This window comes from Tupaia chinensis, unplaced genomic scaffold (genome assembly GCF_000334495.1).
Source record: "Tupaia chinensis unplaced genomic scaffold, TupChi_1.0 Scaffold000605_1, whole genome shotgun sequence".
Classification (NCBI taxonomy): domain Eukaryota; kingdom Metazoa; phylum Chordata; class Mammalia; order Scandentia; family Tupaiidae; genus Tupaia; species Tupaia belangeri.
Window position 1 is genome coordinate 2,647,222 of NW_006160123.1, and position 13,725 is coordinate 2,660,946.

At 52.7% G+C, this 13,725-nt stretch overlaps 1 protein-coding gene across 1 annotated transcript; it reads left to right on the plus strand.

Annotated features, from left to right (window-relative positions):
• Positions 1 to 73: 73 nt before the first annotated feature.
• On the plus strand, positions 74 to 2,119 carry RHOV (ras homolog family member V). The gene is made up of 3 exons (XM_006158678.2): positions 74 to 384; positions 560 to 618; positions 812 to 2,119. Exons 1-3 carry the CDS (start codon positions 177 to 179, stop codon positions 1,253 to 1,255), a joined length of 711 nt encoding a protein of 236 aa, XP_006158740.1. The 5' UTR covers positions 74 to 176; the 3' UTR covers positions 1,256 to 2,119.
• Positions 2,120 to 13,725: the final 11,606 nt, after the last annotated feature.

The window sequence follows — 13,725 nt, forward strand, 5'->3', positions numbered from 1 at the left end:
GGGCCGCTCGGGACATGCAGAGGAGGTGGGCGGGGCCCTAGATATCCCAGCGGGTAGCGTGCGGAGGCGCGCCCAGCCTGGACCCACTCGAACAGAGGCAGCCAGCGGAACCTGCTTCCCCGAGAGCAGCTGAGCCTGGTCACGGGCTGGCCCCTCTGCTGCCCCGGGAGCGGGCCATGCCGCCGCGGGAGCTGAGCGAGCCCGAGCCGCCCCCTCTCCGGGCCCCGACCCCGCCTCCGCGGCGGCGCAGCGCGCCCCCGGAGCTAGGTATCAAGTGCGTGCTGGTGGGCGACGGGGCGGTGGGCAAGAGCAGCCTCATCGTCAGCTACACCTGCAATGGGTACCCCGCGCGCTACCGGCCCACAGCCCTGGACACCTTCTCCGGTACGTTCGATGGCCTCAGCGGCCGTGTGCCTGGCGGTGGGGTTGTGCACTCGGCGGGAGGGCACCGAAGACCCCGGGGAGGAGGCGAGAGCAGGCCCCGAGGTGGCGCTGGTGAGGTCCGGTGTGGCCCAGGTCGCTCTTCTTAACTCAGGCTTTCCCCGCCCCACCCCTGCAGTGCAAGTCCTGGTGGATGGAGCCCCGGTGCGCATTGAGCTCTGGGATACAGCCGGACAGGTGAGAAACTGAGAGCATCGTTTACGACCTGGGGGAGGCGGGCTCGCTGGTGGGAGGACCCCCAGTTCGAGCGGGAAGGGAGACAGCCTTGGGCCCTTTGGAGTCTCGGGTCTCTAGCCCCAGGTAAGAAGCGGATTCCTTTTTCCATATGGCCGGGAATAATCCTACTAATGCCCGGACCTTCCTACCTCAGGAGGACTTTGATCGGCTTCGTTCCCTCTGCTACCCGGATACCGACGTCTTCCTGGCATGCTTCAGCGTGGTGCAGCCCAGCTCCTTCCAAAACATCACAGAGAAATGGCTGCCCGAGATCCGGACCCACAACCCCCAGGCACCCGTGCTGCTGGTGGGCACCCAGGCCGACCTGAGGGACGATGTCAATGTACTGATTCAGCTGGACCAAGGAGGCCGGGAGGGCCCGGTGCCCCAGCCCCAGGCTCAAGGTCTGGCGGAAAAGATCCGGGCCTGCTGCTACCTGGAGTGCTCGGCTTTGACCCAGAAGAACCTGAAGGAGGTATTTGACTCTGCCATTCTCAGTGCCATCGAGCACAAAGCACGGCTGGAGAAGAAACTGAATGCCAAAGGTGTGCGCACCCTCTCCCGGTGCCGCTGGAAGAAGTTCTTCTGCTTTGTTTGAACAGCTATGGCATGCAGTGCGCTGGAGGCTGGAGGCCAGAGACTTCCGGAATGTGGGGCAGCGGGCCTTTGAGGGGGTTCCTGGCAGGGCCTGGTTACCCTATGGGACTCAGTTTCCTTCTGAACACTGGGGACATTCTCCTCTAACGGCCCGCTCTGATATGTCAGGGGGTCCGGTCCCTAGGGCCGGAAGGAGGAACGGCTCTGATTTGAATTTCTGCTGTCAAGGCTAACAAAGAAAGCCCAGCATGTTGATTTTCATGGGATGGCCCTAATAGTGTTGGCCACCTTGGAGCAGTTTGGGATCTAATTCCCAGGTCCCCAAATCAGTATGGCTGAGTCAGGACTGCTTGTGGTGGTCCCCACCCCTTCTTTAATACTGGGGGGCTGAGGAAGAGCCTTGGGAACAGCTGGGCATCTTGGAGGGCTGGCAGGTGTCCAGCCATGATTTGGAGAGAAGTTTAAGATATGCCATGAGGGGTTGAGAGGAAGGGAACGTGAGCCCTGAAGCTGTGGGGCTGGAGGTAGACCAGAGGGCTTGGCCTGGAAGGAGGAAGACAGGAGAGCAGGGAACTGAGGCAGCAGAGGAGCAGGCTGACAGCTGGGCTGCCTTCCCGGCCGCCGGGGCCAGGGGGCGGGGCTGGTCCCTGGGAAGAACTAGATCCCAGGGCTCCCTAGGCACTGCCCAAACTGGCTGGGCCAGAGTGGGGCAGGAAGTGAGAGTCCTGGCCCAGCCAAGGGAGGGGGAGGAGCTGCAAATTAAAGCCTGAAGGAAGAAGAGGCTGGGGGCCATCCCTCTCCCCAGGGTCACAACCTAGAAGGTAGAGCAGTGCAGAGCCTGCAAATAAAACCTGACATTTCTGAAGCTGCCGTCTCTGTCATTTTCTGGTATAGTCCTCCTATTGGTCCCTCAAAACCCTCAAGAAAGCCCAACAGCCTGGGCAGGAAGAGGTTGGGTGCGAAAGGACTGAGACTAGGTTAGATGGTGGGGGCTAGATCAGACAGGACAGAGTGAGGACAACTGAGCGGGAATGGGGGGGGCAGGTGTGGGGCTCCCCGCTTGGGGCTTAGCTGGTTCCCAGGAGAGCTAGCGTGGGAAGCGACCTGGAAACGGGTTTCCCCAGGTGTCAGCGCCAGAGCAGCTTTCCCATGACCTCACCAGGCGGGTGGAGCCCCTCCCCTCTCCCTCTCCTTTCTTGAGAACCAGGCTCGGCCTGAGGCTCTAGGGCAATCTCCAACCCTCTAACCTTTTTGCTCCCATCCTCCTGACAGTTCACGGAGCCCAGGGTCTGAGGTTGGGGGAGTCCCCCCTTTTTACTTACAGCGTTAACACAAACCATGAACACAAAGCATGAACATCCGCTTTAACCTCAACCGCCAGCCAAAGTTCTTGCATATGGGTTGGCTGGACCCAGTCTTCAGTCATGACACAAAAGGGCCTAGTGAATGTCAGGTGCCAGTTGCAAACAAATTAAATAGAGGTTTGGTCCCAGAAATCCTGAGGATTTATTGGGAGAGGATTTGGAGAAGGACTGGGATCCAGAGAATATTCCCTGGAATTGCAGCTGAAGGGAATTTTAAAGGACACTTTAGGGGAAAACAAAGATTTATTTTACCATAAAGAAACAGACCTGGGACCAGCAAGTGGCATAATAGTTACGTTGCTGGACTCCCATGTGGCCGACCACAGTTAGAGTGTCCCAAACCCAGAGGCTTGAAACTCACACTGGGTGCGTGTGCGTGCATGCCCAAAACCCCGAGAGAATGGAGGAGAAGGGATTGTGACATGGCCATATCCCCTAGGGGGTGATTTCTCGCTTCCTGTCTCTGTCTTTCTCTGTCTCTGGCAAGTGCATGCACCCTAAGCAAAAAACCTCTCTAAAAAAAGAGAAAGAAACTGAGGCCCAGAGGACAAAGATAATATCTCACAAGAAATATCACCAAGTAGTAGTAGGAACATTTTGCAAACTAGCATTTGATACATGGGAGTTATTTCTGTAACACTTCTATTTCTTGTGTGTTCCTAAGGCACACCTGGGATACCTGCTAGGCACCTGCTGGGCCAGGTGAACACCCATCCCTACCCACCTCCGGGCCCAGCTCCCCTGCAGGAAGTATAGGTGTGTGTGAGAGGAAGAACATGGCTAAGGGACAGAACTCCTAGCCAAGTGAAACCTCAGATAATCCTCTAATTTAATTGTAGCCAAGACAGTCTGCTCCCTGTCCCAGCATGGTCTGGCCCCCAGAGCTCCAGCCACCTCACCTCCTTTTGTCCCCTTGTCCCCTCGGTTAAGGTGCCGAGCTGCACTGTTACGCTTTGTAGCCTGCTGTTACTGCAACCTCGCCCCCCTCTCTGCTCCCCTCTGGGGCAGAGACCCGATTCAAGTTCAGTTCAGATTCTGACATTCACCATGACCTTAGGCAAATCATTTCCCTTCTCTGTGCCTATGTTTCCTCATTTGCAAAATGAAGTATACAGGATTTTGACAAAATTGAAGGTTTTCAAACTACTGGGACCAGCAGATGCTGTGGTGGTGGTTAAGGTGCTGGACACTCCCACACGGCCGACGCTGGTTCAAGTGCTGGACCTGGTGGTTTGCTTTCTGACTTTCTCTCTCTTCCTCTGTGTGTCTCTCTTTGGTCAAATTAAAATAAAATGAATGAATAAATAAAATTAGGGAACCAGCAGTTAGCGTAATGACTATGTCACTGGACTCCCATGTAGTCAACCGCGGTTCACGTCCCGGACCCAGTGGCTTAAAACTCACGCCGGGCTCGTGTGAGTGCATGCCCAAGATCCCAGGAGGAGAATGGAGGAGAAGGGATTGAGGGGTGGCCATCCCCCAGAGGGGTGATTTCTCGCTTTCTGTTTCTATGTCTGTCTCTGTCTGTCTGGTGAGCGCACGCGCCCTATAGCGAAAACCTCTCAAAAAAAAAAAATAAATGAAATTAAATAATTTTTAAAAAAAGGTTCTCAAACTACCATTGCAAGGGGCCTTAGACATGTCACAAAGTGGGGTTCTTTATTTATTTTAAATTATTTTTGATATTTTATTTATTTAATTCCATTTGTTATTATTATTTGTTAATTTGACCAGAGAGAGACAGAGAGAGAAAGGAAAATGAAAAGGCAAGCCACCTGGTCCAAGTCTTGAACCACGGTCCGGTCAGTGACGTGGGAATCCAGTGCTTTTAACCACCACACCACCTGCCAGTCACCTGCTGGCCCTCGTAATTAATTAATTTATTTTATTATTTATTTATTTATTGAGAGGTTTTTGCTATAGGGCGTGTGCACTCGCCAGACAGACAGAGCGAGACAGAGAGACAGAAAGTGAGAAATTCCCCCCAGGGGGGATGGCCATGCCGCAATCCTCTCTCCTCCATTCTCCTCTCAGGATCTTGGGCACACACGCACACACGCACACACGCCTGGTGTGAGTTTAAACCGCCAGGTCCGGGACTAGAACCACACTCGACTACATGGGAGCCCAGCAACATAGCCATTATGCTAACTGCTGGTCCCAGCCTCCTTTATTTTAAGTTTGCTAGAGGGTGAGTGCACTCACCAGCGAGACAGAAAGTGCCCCCCAATGGGACATGGTCAAGCTGTAATCCCTTCTCCATTTATCTACCCTGTGGGGATCTTGGAGGTAAAAACATGTGCCCGGCATGTTTTCCAAGCCACGAGGCTCGGTATTTGACCCACAGTGAAATCCTACTGTCTTACACTATTATTATTTTTTTTTTCTAGAGGTTTTTGCTATAGGGCGCGTGCGCTCACCAGAAAGACAGAGAGAGACAGAGAGACAGAAAGACAGAAAGCGAGAAATCACCTCCCGGGGAGATGGCCACGCCACAATCCCTTCTCCTCCATTCTCCTCTCGGGATCTTGGGCACGCAAGCCCACAGGCCTGACGTGCGTTTAAGACGCGGGTCCCGAACTCAAATCACGGTCGACTACATGGGAGTCCAGCGACATAGACATTACACTAACTGCTGGTCCCTGAAATCCTACTGTCTTAACTACAGGTCAAGGAGCAAGCCCAAGTGGAGTTCCTGTTTTTTAGAGAGTTTTCGCTCTAGGGCGCATGCACTCCCTGGAGAGGCAGAGAGATAGAAAGTGAGAAATCACCCCCTAGGAGGTTTGGCCACACTGCAATCCCTTCCTCATTCTCCTCTCGAGATTTTGGGCACACATGCACCCAGTGTGAGTTTCAAGCTGCTGGGTCCATGACTCAAACCGTGGTTAACTATGTGGGAGTCCAGTGATGTAACCATTACTCCTCTGCTGGTCCCCCAAGCGGAGTTCTTTTTTTTTTTTTTTTTAAAGAATTATTTTATTTAACTTTATTTTATTATTTATTTATTTATTTACATTTGACCAGAGAGGGACAGAGTGGCGGGGTGGGGGGAATGAGAAAGTAAGCCACCAGGTCTGGAACTTGAACTGTGGTCGGCTCTGTGGGAGTGCAGTGCTCTTAACCACCACACCACGTGCCAGCCCCACAAGTGGAGTTCTTCAATCAGGTGATGTCCAGGTGCCCCCAGGTCCAGCTTCTTCCCCAACTCTCATGGTACTAGCACATCCATGTCAGCCAAATTGAAACCTTGCCTTCTCACCAGTCTCCTCTCCTGCTGGCTCACCAGGCCTGGCCGGGGACTTCCATCAGCCTCAGCCCTACGTCCCTGGCACCACTCCTCCCCACTCCAATCCATCCAGTGCTGCCCCGCCCTCCCGCCTCCCTGACTCAAGACTATTTCTGGCTCTCACTGTTAATGGTGAACTCCCAGCTCCTCCTCTCAGCATTCAAGGCCTTCTTGCACCTGACAGCCGTGTGGGCCAGGTCATCTTGTCCCATTGATCGCCAATCATCTCCTGATATCCAGATCCCAGGTCTTGACTTTCGCCAGATCTCCACTTTGGAACATGCCCTCTTTTTTTTTGGAGAGGTTTTTGCTATAGGGCACGTGCACTCGCCAGAAAGACAGAGAGAGACAGAGATAGAAAGTGAGAAATCACCCCCCAAAGGGGGATGGCCACATCACAATCCCTTCTCCTCCATTCTCCTCTTGGGGCCTTGGGCATGCATGCACACACGTCCAGTGTGAGTTTTAAGCCACTGGGTCCGGGGCTTGAACCATGGTTGACTACATGGGAGTCCAGCGACATAGCCATTGTGCCAACTGCTGGTCCCAGAATGTGCCCTCTTAAACCCACCTCCCAGATGCCTGTTTCTCCTCTGGCAGTCTTCCACTACCTCCCGCCTCTAAAAGGGACTACCTCTATTAGTTTTCACGTGCTCGTGCATGCTGAGGACACTCGGAGTTTCATTAGGAGCCGCATTTCCTCAGCTAAACAGTGGACAGAGCGCCCCACCTACGCCCCTCACGGCCACAGGGTCTCACCAACAGGTAGTGTTTGCTGCTGGCCTCGAAGCGCTTAGGGAGAAAAGCCAGGCAGTCAGCCCTGGAGGACACCATGTGGTTCAAGTTTGGTTCCAGGTTTGTGTCACCAAGGCCTGGAGACTGAGGCCGAAGGGCAGTGACTTGCTGCTTGGGGCCCAGACCCTGTAGGGCAAGGGAGCTGTTGCTCTGGTTCTAAGCTGCCTGGTTCTCTTCTCTAATATGGCTTCTCTCTGCCTTTTTAGCGTCTGTTTTTAATCTCTGTCTCTTTCACTTGCCTCTTTTCCCCTTCTTTCTCCACTCTTTCTTTTTTTTTTTTATATGTTATTTATTTATTATTATTATTTGATTTGACCAGAAAGAGAGTGAAAGTGAAATAGCAAGCCGTCAGGTGAGACTTGAACCACAGTCAGCCATATGGGAGTCCAGTGCCAGGGCACTTGCTGGCCCCTCTACTCTTTTTTTTTAGAGAGATTTTTATTATCAGGTGTGTGTGCTCATTGGAGAGACAAGAAACAGAAAGCAAGAAATCACTCCTATGGGGGTTAGGATGGCCATGCTGTGATCTGCCCTACTCTATTCTCCTCTCGAGATTTTGGGCACGCATGCTCACATACCCAGTGTGAGTTTTAAGCCACTGGGTCTGGGACTCAAATAGCTGTCGATCATGTGGGAGTTCAGCGATGTAACCATTATGCCGACTGCTGTCCCCCCTCCACTCTAAATCTACATCTAAAATTCTGTTTCTGGGGCCAACAGGTGGTGTGGTAGTTAAGGCATTGGAGTCCCACATAGCTGACCATGGTTTGAGTCCCAGACCTGGCAGCTTAGAAATCACACTGAGTACACGTGCATGCTTGCCCAAAATCCCAGGAAGAGAATGGAGGGATTGCGGTGTGGCCATCCTTCCTGGGGGTGATTTCTCCCTTTCCCTCTCATTGTCTCTCTCTGGCAAGCACATGTGCTCTATGGCAAAAAACATTATAAAAATACATGTTTTATACATTGTACATTCTTTTTTTGCTATAGGGCGTGTGCGCTTGCCAGGGAGAAACAGGATGGGGTGAGGTGAGAAAGCACTCCCCAGGGAGGTTGGCCAAACTGCAATCCCTTTTCTCCTCTCCCCTCAGGATTTTGGGCACTCATGCACACATGCCCAGTGCGGTTTTTCAAGCTTCTGATTCTGGGACTTGAACCATGCCGTTGACCATGTGGAATCCAGCTGCCTTGATGGTTATTCCATTGGCTAGCTCTCATTTAAATTTTTATTTTTATTTTTTTAGGTTTTTGCTATAGGATGTGTGCACTTGGCAGAGACAGAGAGAGAAGGCAAGTGAGACATCACCCCCGAGGGGTGGGGGAGAGTGGCCACACTCTAATCCTTTCTCCTCCATTCTTCTCTTGGGAGTTTGGTCGCATGTGCGCCTGCATGTTTTACTTTTCTTTTTCTAAAATTTAAAAAGGTATTTAAATTCCATTTATTATTATTATTTTCTAAAATTTGGGTAGGGTGCCTATCCTCACTGGAGAGAGAGAGAAAGGGAGAAGGAAAGTGAGAAAGCAAGCTCTCACGTCCGGGACTCATGTTACAGTCGGCCATGCGGCGGTGCAAGGCCTTACCAACCACATTGTCTGCTGGCTCCCCTCAGGAGTATCTCTCAGGCTAAGCAGTCTGGGACTCTAATCTGTTATTCTTTACATTAACCACCACACCATGTGCTGGTCCCATCTTTTAAAAATTTAACTGTGGGTGGACCAGCAGTTGGCATAATGGCTATGTCACTGGACTCTCATGTAGTTGACCGCAGTTCGAGTCCTGGACCTGGTAGCTTAAACTCATACGTGAGTTTAAATCACATGTGCGTGAGTGCCCAAGATCCAGAGGAAAATGGAGGAGAAGGGATTGCGGCGTGACCCACCCCCAGGGACTGATTTCTCACTCTCTGTCCCTCTTTCTGGTGAGCGCACGCGCCCTATAGCAAAAACCTCTAAAAAAAAATTTAACTATGGGACCGGTGGATAGCATAATGGTTACTTCGCTGGACTCCCACGTAGTCGACCGCGGTTCGCGTCCTGGACCCGGTGGCTTAAAACTCACGCCGGGCGCGTGTGCGTGCGTGCCCAAGATCCCGAGAGGAGAATGGAGGAGAAGGGATTGCGGAGTGGCCATCCCCCCAGGGGGTGATTTCTCGCTTTCTGTCTCTCTGTCTCTCTCTGTCTTTCTGGGGAGCACATGCGCCCTATAGCAAAAAGCTCTCCAAAAAAATAAATAAATAAATAAAAATATTTTAAAAAATAAATAAACAAATAACTTTAAATAACTTCAAAAATCAACAGCTTTTTTCATGTTATTATAAACTCTATGAGGCTGTGTATGTGTATATTTGGTTACTAGTTCACCCTGATGTTAATTCTTTAACTAGATGCCCATTTACGGCAACGTTTAGGTTGTTTTCTTTATCTTTTTCCCCTTTCTATTATAAACGATATACATCTACATTTGACTGTTTTTTCTGCCATGAGTCATTGAGCATCTACAGAAAAATAGTCCTCCATCTTTGGCCTGGAGACTCACTCCAATATAATCCCGAGTGTCTCTTACGAAGGAACTTGGGTTTCTGTGTGTGTGACTGTGCGGGGGGAGGTCTTTTGCTGTTGGAGCATGACTAGCAGATTGTGGGTGTTCAATAAATACTAAATGATGACAAGGTATGTGTATATTTGTGTTCATGTACCTTCCTCTGTGTCCTTGTTTTGTTTTGTTTTTGTTTGTTTGTTTTTATGTTAGAAAGCATCCGGGAGAGAGAAAGAGAGGATGAAAGAGAAAGCACCCTTGATCTCATCACACTGTGACCCCCCCCTTTGCCCAACCCTCCGGCTCCTCAGGATCCCGTGTGCCCCGCACACGCCCAGCATGTTTTTCAGGCCAACTGGGGATTTGAACTGTAGTCAAAAACTGGCTTTTAGCACTGCAGAGTGCTAATGTTAGCAGGCGGGCCTGTGTCCCTGCTTCTGCTCTCGTGTATCTAACGGGAATGCTGTCTTTGTGCAGAAATGTGTGATTCCACATAGGCGCATGTCTGTGTATTTCTGTCTGTGGATGTGGGTGTCTATCTTTAGGCAAGATGTCTGTATGTCAGTGCATGCACACCACGTCTGTCCTCAGGAGTGTGTAAGAAACACGACTGTGTGTGTACGCCTTGGTCTCCGTGCCTGTGCACGTATGTCTAGGTGGGGCCTAGCTTACTGGGGCTGTGTCTGTGTGTTTGTCAGTTAGTTCTGTGTGGATCTGTGGGGGGCTGTCTCTGCGTGTGCATGCTGGGGCTGGGCTGGTGTGAGCGTGAGTGTGTGTGCACACCTGAAGGAGCGGTGTCCTTGCTTTCTCCCTGGGAACAGAGAGGTGCCCAGGGCAGAGGTGACGCACCCTCCCTGAGCTCCCCGTTCTCCTGGGAACCAGCTCGGGAGAGTGAGACCGAGAGCAGACTGCGTCAGGAGCACCGGCCCCTTTTGCAACCAGCCCAGGCCCCAGGCGGTAACCACGGCTCTCACAGGTCAGACCTGCCCACTGTGCCTCAGCTGCCAGGAAACGAGGCTCCCAGCAGGGCTGCGCTGTCAGCGCCCTCTTTGGGCCTGGGCCAGGTCCCCCAGCGAGCGGAACTCAGCTGAGGGGCCACATTAGTCACTCTGTGGCAACCGCAGGGAGTGACTTCCTGGGCCTGGCAGCACGGCCCTCTGTCCCTGTAAGCAGTGCCTTGCAGCCTGTGTCCTCCATTACAGCCTGCCCTTCTGAGAACTGAGCTGAAAGGCCAGGTGCTTTTTTACTGACTGTGATAGTGTGTACATGATAGAGTGCATGTCTGCACAGGAGGGAGAGAGAGAAAGAGACCCTCCACAGGTCTGGTCATGCTGCAGTCCCCTTCCTTCATAGCTCCATCAAATCTTGGACACTGAGACCAGCAGTTAGCGTAATGGCTACATTGCTGGACTCCCATGTAGTCGACCGCAGTTCGAGTCCCGGACTCGGTGGCTAAAACTCATGCCGGGCGCGTGTGCGTGCGTGCCCGAGATCCCGAGAGGAGAATGGAGGAGAAAGGATTGCAGCGTGGCCACTGGGTGGGTGGGGGGTAATTTCTTGCTTTCTGTCTCTCTGTCTCTCTCTGTCTTTCTGGCATGCGCACGTGCCCTATAGCAAAAAACCTCTCCAAAAACAAACAAACAAAAAATCTTGGGCACTTGTGCGCATACCCAGCATGTTTTGGACTGACAGGGCTGAGGACTCAAACCATGGTCCCTATGTGCGGTCCAGCTTCTCTTGAGCAACACGAGCAAGGGTAAGGCAGAGCTGGGCCTTGGTCTTGGGTTTTCTGAGCTGGGGCTCAGGCCTCTTCCCAGTGTTCTACCTGGGGGTGCTGCTCTTTCCCCAAGAAGTGGCTCTCTTAGGCTTGGAGGCATGGCTTCTGGGACAGACCAGATGTTCTCAGACAGGGCTGAGGGAAACACGAAGACAGACGTCACCAGTGAACAGGCCTGCCCTCCTGGCAGATGGTGCTCAAGGCTTTCTCCATTCAGGGGGACTGAAGAAGCTGTCCCATAACTGGGATGAGGGAATTCATTGTCAGACTTCATGTTTTTGAGACTGAAGGGGAGCTCTATTAACAGTTCCTCTGGAAGGAAGACTCAGTTATTGTCACCAGTTTGGGGGCCTCCTGACCCTCCTGCCCGATGGCCCTCTCTCCAGGTGATTTCTCGGCCCCAGGGCAGTGAGAGGCAGTGGGGAAGCTTTTGGCCCAGTGTGGTCATAGGGGTTTGCTAGGGCCTTTTGGAGCTGGCAGAAAAGGCAGCCACACGGACCCCAGTCGGGGCACGACCCAGGGTTGCTTCCTCCCTCGGGTCTGTGTCCTCCGTGTTCATGTCCCACCGCCTCCACCTGGCTCCCCTCCCTCCCTAGTGCCGCACGCCAGTGCACAGACTGGGATGCGTACCCATGGATCTCCCTCCAGGGACAATGAGCTCACGCTCCTTGTGAAACAGGGGACCCTCGATTTCTGGGACGGTGTGTATTTCCTTATCCCCACCCTCACCCACCTGCACCTTCCAACAGGCCACATACTCTGCTGGTCACCTGCTCCCGCGGGGGCTCTGAGATGCAGCCACCTGCCCCAGTCCCATCCTGACCTGTTGGGTGACTTCGGGCAAATTATTGCCTGCCTCCTTGCCTGAGTTTCTCCCAGGTGTGCAGTGGGGCTAAGAGGTCTGCCCCTCCCTGGCTCCCAGCAGACCTGCAGGGATAAGCAAGATAATAGCTGGGGACTGATTTGGAGGAAACTATCAAGAGCCAAGTGAGAGGTCTCAGTGCTTGCCGTGTTTACATGGGTGTGGACCTTCAGTTCCCAGCCTTCCGGGGCTCAGGACCAGCCCTGACAGCTTCTTGGCTCTTGGCTCCTTTGTCCCACTTCCTGAGAAAGGACAGATACCAAAACCGGCAGCCCGATCTTCAAGAGAAGACAAGACTTGCGGAGCACAGAAGTCAGGGCTCTGGGACGCAAGCCTCCCGGTCTGGCTATATCCCCAAACACTGGCTGTGTGACCTTGGGCCAGCCACTGCCCTACTCTGGGCCTTAACTTCTTGGCTCTGGCTCCGCCACCCTCCCTCAGCTCTGAAAGTTCTGTACTCAGGGGACGCTAGAGTCTGTAATTAGAAACCAGCATTAAGGGGCCACCAGGTGATGTGATGGTTAAGGCTGCTGGGTCCCATGTGGCTGACTGGGCAGTTCAAGTCCTGGATCTGGGACCTTGAATACCATGCTGGGCATGTATGTGTGCATGCCCAAAATCCTAAGAGGAGAGGGGCCTGAGGGTGGCATGGTGGTTAAGGTGCTGGACTCTCACATGGATGACTATGATTCAAGTCCTGGACTTGGTGGCTTGAAAATCTTGCCAGGCGCATAAGCATGTGCTCAAAATCCCAGGAGGAGAGTAGAGAAGGGATTACAGTGTGGCTGTCCCCTTGTGGGGGGTGAGTTCTCACTTTCCCTCTCACTGTCTCTGTCTCTCTGGTGATCACACATGCCCTATGGCAAAAACCTACAAAAGGAAAATCCTAAGAAGAGAAACGGAGGAAAAAGGATTATGGCATGGCCACCCCCCTGGGGGATGCTTTCTCACTTTCCCTCTCTCTGTCTCTGTCTTTCTCTGGTGAGTACATACACTCTCTAGCAAATTAAAAAAAAAAAAAAAGAATCTTGCTACAAGTGCAACTTTCTTATTTTCATAGACTACTATGGGTCTCCTCTTTGGGGCAAAATACTAACTCATTGGTCAACCTGGGTGAACCAGAGTCTGAAACGGGTTGCAAAGAGAATCATGCCAAAGAGGGTAAGTGGGTCAGAGAAAATTCCCTAAGACAACCCCAAGTGAGTTAACAGGTCAACAACACAACCTTTCCACCCCATCGGTGTTGGACTCACACCGCCCTTCAGCCTCTCACTCCTGCCTCCTTCCCAGCCAGAAACCCAGCACAGACCTCCCACAACCTACTGCTCTTGGTGCCAAGGCCTCCGGCTCGTCTCACCTTCCGCTACCTAGAACAGCCTCTGCCCTGACTCCCCTCCCTGCCCTGTTAGGACCATCCCTGATGGCCGTGGCCTCCTCGGCCCAGCCTTGCAGCATTCGAAACCTTGCCTTTGAGGTCTCTCTCTCCAAGTCTCCAGTAGTCCCTCTCTCTGCCTCTGCCCTCCCCTCTGCCCTCCTGCCTCTCCTGTCTCTCTTGGCACTACTTCCCTCTCACCCTCACACCACCTACTCCCCGTCCAGGAGCTCCACCAAGCCCAGACCCCTGACCTGCAGCCAGAAGGCTCAGAGCAAACCTTGGCCTGAGGATTAAGAACTCAGGACCAGCAGTTAGCGTAATGGCTATGTCGCTGGACTCCAGTGTAATCAACCGCGGTTCGCGTCCTGAACCTGGTAGCTTAAAACTCATGCCGGGCATGTGTGCGTGCATGCCCAAGATCCCGAGAGGAAAATGGAGGAGAAGGGATTGCGGCGTGACCATCCCCCCTGGTGGGT